The following is a 12,509-nucleotide window of genomic DNA, read 5'->3' as shown; positions in this document are numbered from 1 at the left end:
AAATAAATGTATTTCTCTGTAATTTTTTTATTAAAAAAAATTGCCCTTTGATATAATAAACAATAAAATTTGATTTACTTTAATTCATTGGCTTTACAAGTTTGATAGAATTGAAAATATGTAATATAAATAAAATTATTAGAGTTTCGATATGATTGAAGTTGTATTAGAACAATTTTACTGAGTAATGTTTTGAATATTTGTTATTCAAACTGTAAAAATTTATTTAATGAGATTTCTTGATAAAAAAAAATAAACTGCACAATTTGAACTTAATAACAGTGTATGCGCAGTGAAGGGCCGAAATAGACCAAGCGCTCTGTCTCACTCGCACTAGTTACTGTATACGCTCCTTGCTCACTTGCTCTCCGAACTACTGCTCACTTTGAATGCGTCTGGCAAGATGATAGAACCGTCGAAACTGTCCGGCTTTTATGTAAACATAGATTAATAGGCCCCCAAAAAATTATATATAAAATTTAGGTTTTATAAAATAACGTAAGTATAATTATAAATTATACTAGTTTAAGGGTGTCCGGCAGAGGGTTGCCACCATACTAACTGTCTGGCAATGAGCAACGCGACTTTTGATATTATTATGAATCAAATATAAAAAAATTGAGTTTTATATTATGATAAATTTGAGATGGAATTTTATACACCTTTATTACCTGTTACCTACCAAAGCCACCGCTGCCTCAGCTTCATGGGTGGGGATCATTCTTACCTGTACTAGGGACACACATAGAAAATTTTTCAGCTTTTATAAAATTACGAAGGTCTGGCACTCACGGGCTCTTGGACTATTGTGTCTGTGCAAGTACTCGGAGTTAGCAAGGCGAGAACAACCGGAAGTGACATGTCTGAGGGACTCGCCGGGGCAGTGGCACAAACGACAGACATCTAGCGTGCCGTCCCTCATAATGTATTTCCGGTAGTTGTTCGTCTTGATAACTTCGTCCATAATTGCACAGACAAAGCCCTCGGTTTCCCCAAAGAGGTCGCCGAAACGTTGCCAGTTCACAGAGGCAGGCAGGTCTACATCAGGCCCATGCAGAGCCCGATAAAACCTGCCGTGTAACTCCTTGCTCTTCCATATATCTAAACGCTCGGAGGTGCTCAACACTGAGTGTTTACGCCAGTTCTCGTTATTAAGAGAGAGCGGGGTGAGCCCCTTATCTACCGACACCACATCTCGATGTATTTCCTCATCGATTTTCAGGAAATACTCCCGTAGATTGTATACCTCACGGTTATGCATGTCCTTAGCATTAAGGAGGCCTCGGCCACCACATTTCCGTGGGATATACAATCTCATAACCGACGATCGTAGGTGATGCATCCGATGTGTGGTCAGCATGCAACGGACCCTTCGGTCCAAGATATCCAGCTCTGTTTGAGTCCACCTTAGTATACCAAAGGAGTAAGTTAACGAGGGCATAACCCAGCTGTTAAAAGCGCGAAACTTGTTACCACCTGATAGAAGACTATTTAGGACTTTTCTCAGGCGACCAAAGAATCGTGCTTTTATCAGATGTTTTACATCCTCATCAACAATACCCAACGACCGTGATATACCAAGGTACTTGTAGGTCTCACCTTCGGAGAGGGATCTGAAGGACATACTTTCGGTGAGTTGTAGCCCATCAGAGCTTGCAACTCTCCCTCGCTGTACATACATGACCGCACACTTTTCGACACCAAACTCCATCTCGATGGAACTACTGAACTTTTCAGTTATTTTGAGCAGTTCCACTAGGTCGGTCTTTTTCGATGCGAAAAGCTTGAGGTCATCCATGTATAGAAGATGAGATATGACTGCACCCCCTCTACGAAGCTGAAAGCCCAGCCTTGATTCGTTTAGCAATGTGCTTAAAGGATTCAAGGCCAGGCAGAACCACAGCGGACTCAAGCTGTCACCCTGGAAAATCCCCCGCTCAATCTTTATAAGTCCGTTCGAAATAGGCGCTGCACTCCCAGGTAAAGAGAGTCTAGTAACCCACTGCCGCATACATGAACTGAGGAAAGTACATAGAGTTACATCAACTTTGTATAGCTCTAGTACTCTCCTCAACCACGAGTGCGGCACCGAGTCATAGGCCTTTTTTATAATCGACCCAGGCAGTGCAGAGGTTTTTGCTATTTCGACGGACCTGTTGGTTGATGGTCATATCTATGAGGAGTAGTTCCTTCGTACCACGGGACCCAGGTCTACATCCATTTTGAGTTTTGGCCAAAAGATCTTTGAGATGCTTTGTTAATTTTGAGCTCAAAATGGACGTAAGCAACTTATATAATGTTGGTAAACAAGTAATGGGTCTATAGTTCTTAGCTTCCGTGGTACAACCGGATTTGAACAAAAGGTGGGTGACCCCTGTGGTCATAAAGGTTGGGAGACTACCCAGGTCGATGGCAGCCTGGAATTGAGCTGCCAGACAGAAATGCGAACTCTTGAACCATTTGATCCAGAAATTGGGCAATCCATCGGGCCCAGGACTTTTCCAGTTATGAGCCGAACGGATTGCACAACTCACATCACAAGGTTCTATTGTAACAGGATCCATAACTGGCATCTGTTCACATCCCTGCCCGACAGCTTCAACCCAGTCTGATTCTGTATGATTGACAGACACCGACCATATTCCACGCCAAAAATTATTTAAATCGTCTTGGGATTTGGGAGTTGCCTGTCATTCATACTTTCACTAGGTTGCTCCCAGCCTCTATAAACACCCTTTTGATCACTTTGGAAGCGACGATTAAGAATAAATCTGTCCGCTCGTTTTTTATACCTGCGTATGCGGTTCGCCTAAGCGCAGATCTTCTGCTTATAAAAGTCTATGCGTTCCGTGACCCTAAGTATGTAATTATTAGGACTAATATTAGTCCCGGAAAATGCCTGGGTCACAAAACGCATAAAGTTCAATTCTGGCTTGCCAGGCTGGTGTGCTATAGGTGTGTGGTACGGTTTGGGTATTTTTGATATTAAATTTGACACCTACCATACGACACACTGCGACAACCCCGCAATACAGAATAGAGTGTGTTTCTGCTAAGCTACTACTAGCATCAAAATACGGCGCTAGTAGTGCGTTCATTTGATTTACAATAGCCAAACTACCCTTATGGATAGGCAAATGCGGTAACCGCGATCTACTTAATGTAGGGACCTATCAATAGAATTTCACGTGAATTTAATGAAACGATTAATAAGTTATCGGATATAGACATTTTCTTTGATTCAGTGTCATCCTTTCTTAAAAAACTTAATGCAACTGTTTCCTTAAAACCGGTTAAGTAATATATACATTTTATTCTGTTTGCTTATATTTCATTACATGTTACTGAATTATATTTTTTTTCTGATTGTCACTGCACTTTGTTTTGGATCTCTTTAGATGTGTATAAGTATAATGTTATTTATAGTTTTGTTTTTGTGGTACTCTCTTTGATTACATGAATGCTGTGTTTGCCTGTAATTGAAATATGTTTAAGATTACGCTTAGATGAAACTTATGTTTTAGATTATGTATAACTGTATGTAACATATTTTGTTGGCAACCCTAAATAAATAAAAATAAAAAATAAAATAGGGACATCTTTAAATTCCTTAATGGCCTCCTCCAAAGTTCTCCTCATATGCTCATTATCCTGGCTACTTACGTTCGCAGCTATAGCATCACTTGTGCCTACGTTTAACGGTGCTATTGGCGTCGGTGGCCGACTGGCTACACAGTCAACGTCTAGCGGCACCGTAGGTGTAGACTCCGTGTCCCTAAGGCTAGAACGTATTTCAGTGTGTAGACGGTCAAGAACGAGTATTCGGTCGAAGGACCTGAAACAGAGACAACATCCTACCACGATACGCTGTGAGGTTTGTTTCCAGCTCTGTCCCCTGGTAATACGCGCGCATGACACTCTCGCTTAGTTCTGAAGTCCATCTCATGCGGCGCACTACACCACCGGTGGCGGGGGCCAGGTGCGGGATGCGTCCCGCAGGCCCTGAGCGTGCCGACGGTGGCCGTCCACGGCCCCGCACAGGTCTTCGTGGCGGGGTGGACGGCGCTGGCTCCTCCTCACTAGCGGTCGGGGACTCATCTTCATCCGACGTTGATGGTATTAGGCCCAGCGAGGTGAGCGACGCAGGTCTTAGACGTGCGCATCTCCGACGCGGCTCAATTTTGTCCTCTGAATTATGGTTCCTGTATCTTCATTCTATGGTTTTTTGTTATAAATATTGATATTGTTAGGACTGTTGAGGGTAGTCACTCAAAAGGTTTTATAAGGAAGCGTGCGCTGCTGCTCGAGGCAGTCTCTTTCCATCCGTCATTGCAGAACGTCTGACATTTTTGTTTATTTACGTTCGATTTGAGGATACTATTGCGAGGATTATTTAAAAGTAGAGTTAAATTCACTATTTCGCTGTTAATTTACTTCTTTTAAAATACTTTTGCATCAAATATCTAACATCAGAAGTGGGATAGGATTCGCGTGATTCTATCCACTTTGCTCACTCTGTGTTTGTGCTTGTATTTTTGTGAAAATAAATGCAAAGAGAAAAATGTCAGATCGTTACCGTGATCATAATAATCGTAGTAGTAGTAGTAAGTTGAGTCGATATCAAAGTCGTGCCAGTGTTCGCGAAACATGGGTAGCGTGGACCAAGCCATGCATGGGAATATGTGGGTAGTGAGGCGAACGCGCTGTCTGTGTATTTCACAGCAGACGGGATCGTGGACACGATCTATTCAATTTGTACTGCGGTAAGATCGAACGAATATTTTTATATTTCAAATTTTGATGCCAAATAAGACAACATCTGACTTTTTAATTAATGTAAAAATGTGTTCTTTACTTAAGACTGAAATTGAATACCTCGGTCAGTTCATTTGTGAGGGTCAGGTAAGGCCGAGTCGTGATAAGATTAAAAGCCTTTGCCTGAGTCAGATGGATGTCATTATGTCGTAATAGCCATTGATGCCCTTTATGAGTGTGAGACGTTTTTGTATCAGGAGATGATGCTTCTAGGGTATCTTCAGGACTGACAAACTGCGGGACGCTCCTATCGGCAACGGACTGCGGGACGCTTGTCCTACATTGTACCATGGTGAGAAGAATGATGTCCCGAGACGTGTACAGCGTTCTTTGAAAGTATTTCCACCGGTTACTTCGATGTCATGTTGATATGATTTATAACAGTAATTGTTTATCATATGATCCGATGTAGTTGTTACTGGATCGGTGTTGTTTGATGATCCGATGTAGATGTTACTAGATCGGTGTTATGTAATGATCCGATGTAGATGCTACTGGATCACTGTAACCCAATAAATACACTGAGGCAAGTTTAATCTGTAAGGCCTGTGGCAGTGTGGTCCCTGAAACACGCGCCTGAGTAGTGCCTGTCTACAATCAGCGCACCTGAGCGGTGCCTGTCTACAATCAGCGCACCTGAGCGGTGCCTGTCTACAATCAGCGCACCTGAGCGGTGCCTGTCTACAATCAGCGCACCTGAGCGGTGCCTGTCTACAATCAGCGCACCTGAGCGGTGCCTGTCTACAATCAGCGCACCTGAGCGGTGCCTGTCTACAATCAGCGCACCTGAGCGGTGCCTGTCTACAATCAGCGCACCTGAGCGGTGCCTGTCTACAATCAGCGCACCTGAGCGGTGCCTGTCTACAATCAGCGCACCTGAGCGGTGCCTGTCTACAATCAGCGCACCTGAGCGGTGCCTGACTACAAGCAGCGCGCCACAGCCGCGCCTGACTACAAGCAGCGCGCCACAGCATCGCCTAATGACGAGCAGCGCGCCAGTGCAGCGCCTGACGACGAGCAGCGCGCCCGCATCGCGCCTGCCAACGAGCTGGTATCGAAAGACCCCATGCCATTGTTACAGACAAATTCCAGTGTTGAAGATGCTGGAAGAACGAGCCCGAGGACGGTCTCATGTCAGGAGAGGCCGTGTTAGGACTGTTGAGGGTAGCCACACAAAAGGTTTTATAAGGAAGCGTGCGCTGCTGCTCGAGGCAGTCTCTTTCCATCCGTCATTGCGGAACGTCTGACATTTTTGTTTATTTACGTTCGGTTTGAGGATACTATTGCGAGGATTATTTAAAAGTAGAGTTAAATTCACTATTTCGCTGTTAATTTACTTCTTTTAAAATACTTTTGCATCAAATATCTAACAATATATTCTCTTTTGACATGTTATGTGTCATACATATGATTCGGTTTTTACAAGTTTTTTGATGTTGCACGCTTTTAGTATTGCTTTATATAGTTCCCAAATGATTTAAATCCTTTTTGAAAATGTTCCTGTATTTGTTTTCCGGTATATTGTATTTAAATCAAATTATAAAATTTTACATTAAAAATTCAGTTACTTTTTCGGTGACGGCCGCTGTCATTTTTTATTATTATTATTATTATTATAACTGTAATATCAAAATTTCACTATGGATGAATTTATTATAAAATGTTAGTAGGCTTAATTTTATAATTGGACATAGATAACACAGGACAACAAAATCAAACTTTTTTTTTGTTGCATGAAGTGTTTCTACTGTTGTTTACTAATTTGGGTGCGCTGATTTCAAATCTATCCTCAGATTTTTTGTAGCAGCTCTAGTTAGTGAGATACAGGTACCGGCTTGAATTTACATAAGTAGTCGGTAGTTTCTATCTATAGCGGTGTAACTTAACTAGTTCCTTTATAAATTTTATTATGTCTTCCTCAAGAAGGACGTGTTTAATAATCCTGATTGTTTTTGTGTTATTTGTGGAGAATATATGTTCCAAAAATTTCGTTTAAATGTGTCGGACTTTGTGAAAAAGGCATACTTCGACTACTTTTGGTTTCCATTGCCGTCAAATGCCAAACCTTGGATAACAAGTTTGGTATGCAAAAATTGTGTTGAATCTTTGCGACTGTGGGCAAACAAAAAAAGACCCACTTTTAAGTACAAAGCTCCTATGATTTGGCGTGAACCATCCAACTGAGGTGGGGGAACGTCATATTTCTTTAAGTATGTAAGCTAGTGTTAGTTTTATTACACATTAAATTAGAGCGTTATCCAAAGCAGACGTGTTCGTTATTTCGCGCCTCCCCGCACTCCACACCTCATGGCGACCCTGCCATGCCGTGACGTGGACGAGTGTCGGATAGCCGATATGTGCGCACGGTGCACATTCCTGTGTGCCTCGGTGCCACTTATATGAAGTTATAACGATTTAATTAAAATTAAATTACTGAAGCATACAAACAACATGGGTACCCGTTCGGCATAAAAGTCAGAAAGATGACATAATGTTGTCTGAAACATGTTGACAAAAGAGCTCAGCAAAATGTTGTCTTTTCGATAACTTTTTGCCGATGTCATTTTAAAGCAATCTCAATGATAACTAAATGATGACTTTTCGAGAACATATTTTTTTGTTAATAAAACTTTTAAAAACCAACAGCGGCCATTTTGTTCTATACGGACCTCTCACTCATCCATTAAAGAGTGATTGTTGACAAGCGTGAATTGCATCGTAATTCGTTCAACATTGCTAAGTGTTTTTATTCAATTATTACAACATAAACGTAATATTTTTGACTTAACATACTGGTTGAAAATATAATTAATAGTATTTGTGATTCTTCTTATTCAGTTAGTTATCAAGAATTTAATTGCCGAACAAATAAACTTGTAAGTATGAATATAGGTTATAAACACATTTTTTCATATTTTATAACTAATTAAATAATTCAAAATTGTTGTAAGACGATGCTCGTCGCTATTTTAATTAAAAGCAGTTTAAATATTTTACTTTTTAAAATATTTCTAACTTTAAACATTTGTATACAATTTTGTTCATTTAATTCATACATAATAAAAAAAAAACTTATCAGCATCGTCTTTGTAAAAGTGTCTGATAAAATTTAGAATGCGCTAAAATTTAATGAATATTTTCAATTTCTGATTTGATATTTTTTTTAGGATTCAACACAAGATGTATTTCGTAGTTTTTTGGGATAAAACGTCTGCAATCGTAGCTGCATCATGGGTAGATTCAGAATCTCGAACTTTCAAGTGGCCGAAAACAAAAAATCCTACCTTACTAATTATTCGAGCTGATATGGTATGTAACATGGTATGGTATGTATGATGAGGTATGTAACAAATAAAGTTGTTCAATTATATATAATTATTTTGTTCCTTATTAATAAAACACTTTATTTTCAGATAGCGGAATAAATAATATACCAATGCCACCTGCCACGTACGTGAGCCAAAAGGATCAGCAACCACCACCAACATTTAAAACTCCTATATCATTACTTGAGCCGTAAAAGTATTTGTAATTTTAATAATAAGATTATTTATATTGGTATGTAATATCGTTACTATTCATTGTGTTATCAAATAAACAATAATTAAACCTATTTTCCATGTCAATTTTAATTTTACACTAGCCTCTTAATTTTAACATAAAAACGTTAACTTTATGATCTCTAGAAAATGTTATCTTTCTGATATCTTTTTAATGATCTCTAAAAGATGGCACTAGATGGCTCATAAGAGAGCTTTATGTTAACTTTATGTTGACTTTTTGGTTATCATTTCTGATATCAGATCTTGAATAATGTTAACATTAAGAGGACTTTATGCTATCTTCTTGCCGAACGGGTAAAAGTTACTCGAAGGAAGAAGATAAAGAGGTGATAATCACTCAAAACGCAGCAGGATCTAACAACGCTGGTACGTCAGAAATAGAAAAACACATTATTACCAATAATATATTATTAACAGTGGCCCTGGTAATTTTCCTTGCGGGTGCAATATACTTGGGTTGCAAGTGTTGGAGAAAAAGCGAGCGTAACTGGATGGAAGGTCGCATGCAGGCCGAGTACTTTCGAAGAATGCGGCAACGACTTTCCGGTCGATTTAATTCGACCGATGGTGGAGATGCAGCCTGACCAACGTGCAGAAGAAAAGAAAAAGTGTAGTGAAGTAAAAGTGTAGCGTTCGTGTTAAAGTGTTAATTTAAGAACTATATGGAACAGAATTTAGAATATGTATTAAGTAAGTTAACTGATATTCAAATTGATTTAAGAAAATTAGGCCCTAATAGGAGATTAAAATATTCAGAAAATGTTCATGGTAAGATTTTAGAAGCTCAAAAATTATTTTTAACGTATAAGGACATTATTAGTAACTTTAATGAGCAAAATATTAGAATAGAAGTAACAAATTATGTTTTAGGAACGTTACAACAACGTATTGAATTAGTGTATAATAAAATTTTGCATTATAAAGTTAGTAATTGTGAACAGTATAAAATTATAAAAATGGATAGATTGATATAAAGACGGCAACTTCTTTGATCCCCGTCATGGACAATACGGAGGAAACTATTGAAAAAATTATTGATGGAATTGAAATGTACGATGAATGTCTAGTATATAATACACAGAAAAATTTATTAATTTCTTTTGTGTTAAAAACAAGATTAACTAAAACTGCTAAATTAAAATTAAAAAGCGAATATAATGACGTAAACACTTTAGTACGAGATATTAAGAATTCTCTATTGACTAAAAAATCAGCAACTGCTCTACTTAACCAATTGAATAGTTTATCTCAGAATAATATGTCAATTCATGAATACGGAGATAAATTGTCAGAGTTATTTGTAGGCCTTACTATCGCACAGAGCGACGGAAATCCAAAGTCGTGTGAGATATTGAGACCTATAAATGAAAAACTTGCAATTAAAAAGTTTGCAGATGGTTTACGCAACAGGCGGCTAAGTACAATTATATCTGCTCGAGACTACTCTGAGCTGAAGGATGCAGTGCGTGCTGCTGAAGATGAGGAACTTGGACAGCCTTCGTCTCCTTACAACATATTCAATGCACAAAGAAAAGGTAACCAAGTCCCCTACAACAGGTTTTCTCATAGAGGTAGAGGCGGCCGAATGCAAAGAGGAAGTTATACACATCGCGGATGGAACCATAACAGTATCAACAATAACACGAAAGGTGCGTACATAAATAATAATTATAACTGTGGTCATTATTATCACCGACCAACAAGAGGTTTTCGTAACAATTTTAGTTCAAATCGATTTCGTGGTAGCCGTAGTAATGATAATCGAAATCAGCGTAATATGTATCAGGCACAAATCGAAAGTCCGACAGAACATGAAACTACTAAATTAAATCAGTTTTTTCGGTCCTAAAAACTATATTTTGACTTGCGATGATAACGTAAAATATGTTTATTTGAGTTTAGACAGTCAAAAATATTCATGGTTGATAGACACTGGTGCGTCGTTATCAGCAATTCGCAGTAATACCTTATCGGTACACATACCGATACATAGAGACCCTATTGTTATAAACGGTATAGGTGGTAAGACATACTCGGAAGGTTATGTTTATTTAACTTTGCAAGCATTAGACGGAACTAGTTATGAACATAAGTTTTATTTGTTTGAAAATTTACCTTGTAAATCAGATGGTATTATTGGATTAGATTTTCTAAACAATTTTAATTCAACTATCGATTTAGAGAAAAATATATTAATTTTAACAAATGAAAAACAAAGTCAGATACCATTATACACTTCGCCTAAAGTATGTACAGGTTATATAACGATACCGTCACGATGCGAAACTATTCATTACATAAAATTAACTTCAGATGTGAAAGAAGACAGTGTGATTGTGCAGAAAGAATTACAAGAAAATTTATTTTTAGCTGGTTTAATAGTAAAACCTAAAAATAACGTAATACCTATCAGGTTAATGAACACTAGTGACAAAGAAATAACAATACCTTTTTTTCAACCTCAATTATTACCTTTAAGCGAATATAATGTTTGTTCTTTCGATAAGTGTACTTTGGACTCTACACGTGCAAAAACATTGTTGCAATCTTTGAAACTTGATCACTTAGGTACGAGCGAACGTAATAGTATACAGAGTATTTGTTCGAAATATGCTGACATATTCCATTTACCCGGCGATAAACTTACTACTACTAACTTGTGTGAACAATCAATTCAATTAAAACAAAATGTAAATCCAGTTTATGTAAAACCGTATAGATTACCATATATGTAGTTTAAAACCGGAAATAGAAAAACAAATAAAACAAATGTTAGATGAAGATATTATAGAACCATCACAAAGTGAGTGGTCCAGTCCTATACTATTAGTACCTAAAAAATCAGACGATAAAAACAATAAAAAGTGGAGATTAGTAATTGACTACCGTAAGTTAAATGACGTAATACAGGATGATAAATTCCCATTACCGAACATCACGGAAATATTAGACTCACTCTCAGGTGCAATCTATTACACGCATTTAGACCTTAGTCAATCTTATTATCAATGTTCATTAAAACCTGAATCTAGACCGATAACATCGTTTACAACTGGTACAGGTCAATATCAAATGAAGCGTCTTCCTATGGGATTAAAAATCAGTCCCAGCGCTTTCTCTAGAGTAATGTCAGTAGCTATGTCAGGTCTTAACTACGTAAATTGTTTTATTTATTTAGATGATTGTATTTGTTTCGGGAGAAATTTAGAATCGCATAACAAAAACTTGATAGAAATTTTCGAACGCTTACGTAAAGTCAATCTCAAATTAAATCCCAGTAAGTGTCAATTCTTAAAAACAGAATTATTATATTTAGGTCATACCATATCTTCTAAGGGAATACAACCAGATCTAGACAAAATAAAAACTATTCAAAATTATCCAACACCGACAAACGTTGATGAAGTAAGACGTTTTGTCGCGATGTGTAACTACTATAGAAAATTTATTAACAATTTTGCAGATATAACGAATTGTTTAAACAAACTTTGCAAAAAGAATGTCAAATATGAATGGACTGAGCAATGCGATAAATCATTTAATATTTTGAAAAATGCTTTAATTAATCCTCCTATTTTACAATACCCTGATTTTTCAAAAGAATTTATATTACAAACTGACGCGTCAGGAACAGCCATAGGTGCAGTACTTTGTAATAACAACATGAGAGTTGTAGCATATACTAGCAGACCTTTGAATAAAGCTGAATTAAATTATCCGACTATTACAGAAAGAGTTATTCGCTATAGTTTGGAGTGTAAAATATTTCAGACCATACTTATATGGACGTACTTTTACTATCATGACAGACCATAAACCTTTAATATACTTGTTTGGGATGAAAGACCCTTCAAGTAGACTTTTAAAATTTCGGTTAGCACTAGAGGAATATGATTTTAAAGTAGTATATGTTAAAGGGAAAGATAACGTTATAGCAGATGCTTTATCGCGGATAAGTATAACTTCGCAAGATTTGAAATTGATGAATGAAAGGACATTGGGAGTTATGACAAGAGCGCAAGCTAAAATACTAAAAGAGACCGAAAGAGGAGATGAACGTGAGGATGATAGAACAACAAACGATATCACAAGTATTAACCCGAACGATTGGCCCGATCAACCAAGAGTTGT

General features: G+C 37.7%; 2 protein-coding genes across 2 annotated transcripts; one reads left to right on the top strand and one right to left on the bottom strand.

Annotated features, from left to right (window-relative positions):
• Positions 1-667: 667 nt before the first annotated feature.
• LOC123723010 lies at positions 668-2,573 on the bottom strand. The gene is made up of 3 exons (XM_045685554.1): positions 2,154-2,573; positions 793-1,921; positions 668-732 (listed from the first exon to the last, which is right to left on the bottom strand). The coding sequence occupies exons 1-3, from the start codon at positions 2,571-2,573 to the stop codon at positions 668-670; spliced, it is 1,614 nt and encodes a 537-aa protein (XP_045541510.1).
• Positions 2,574-8,650: 6,077 nt separating this feature from the next.
• On the top strand, positions 8,651-12,194 carry LOC106718281 (retrovirus-related Pol polyprotein from transposon 412). The gene is made up of 3 exons (XM_045685553.1): positions 8,651-8,744; positions 9,671-9,913; positions 11,098-12,194. The coding sequence occupies exons 1-3, from the start codon at positions 8,651-8,653 to the stop codon at positions 12,192-12,194; spliced, it is 1,434 nt and encodes a 477-aa protein (XP_045541509.1).
• The last annotated feature ends 315 nt before the right edge of the window (positions 12,195-12,509 follow it).

The sequence above is a fragment of the Papilio machaon genome, chromosome W, assembly GCF_912999745.1.
Source record: "Papilio machaon chromosome W, ilPapMach1.1, whole genome shotgun sequence".
NCBI lineage: Eukaryota > Metazoa > Arthropoda > Insecta > Lepidoptera > Papilionidae > Papilio > Papilio machaon.
The sequence above is the reverse complement of the archived record's forward strand: the minus strand, read 5'-3'. Positions and strand labels throughout refer to the sequence as shown.

What these genes read in the sequence shown, in the direction of transcription:
- LOC123723010 (XM_045685554.1), bottom strand. Translation starts at nt 2,573, where the DNA reads ATGCCAGTTATGGATCCTGTTACAATAGAACCTTGTGATGTGAGTTGT. An exon ending in ATATGACCATCAACCAACAG is followed by an intron (nt 1,922 to 2,153) that starts GTCCGTCGAAAT and finishes GGGATTTTCCAG; the next exon opens with GGTGACAGCTTGAGTCCGCT. An exon ending in ACACAATAGTCCAAGAGCCC is followed by an intron (nt 733 to 792) that starts GTGAGTGCCAGA and finishes GTGTGTCCCTAG; the next exon opens with TACAGGTAAGAATGATCCCC.
- LOC106718281 (XM_045685553.1), top strand. Translation starts at nt 8,651, where the DNA reads ATGCTATCTTCTTGCCGAACGGGTAAAAGTTACTCGAAGGAAGAAGAT. An exon ending in AGCAGGATCTAACAACGCTG is followed by an intron (nt 8,745 to 9,670) that starts GTACGTCAGAAA and finishes ATAAATTGTCAG; the next exon opens with AGTTATTTGTAGGCCTTACT. An exon ending in ATTCAATGCACAAAGAAAAG is followed by an intron (nt 9,914 to 11,097) that starts GTAACCAAGTCC and finishes AAAACCGTATAG; the next exon opens with ATTACCATATATGTAGTTTA.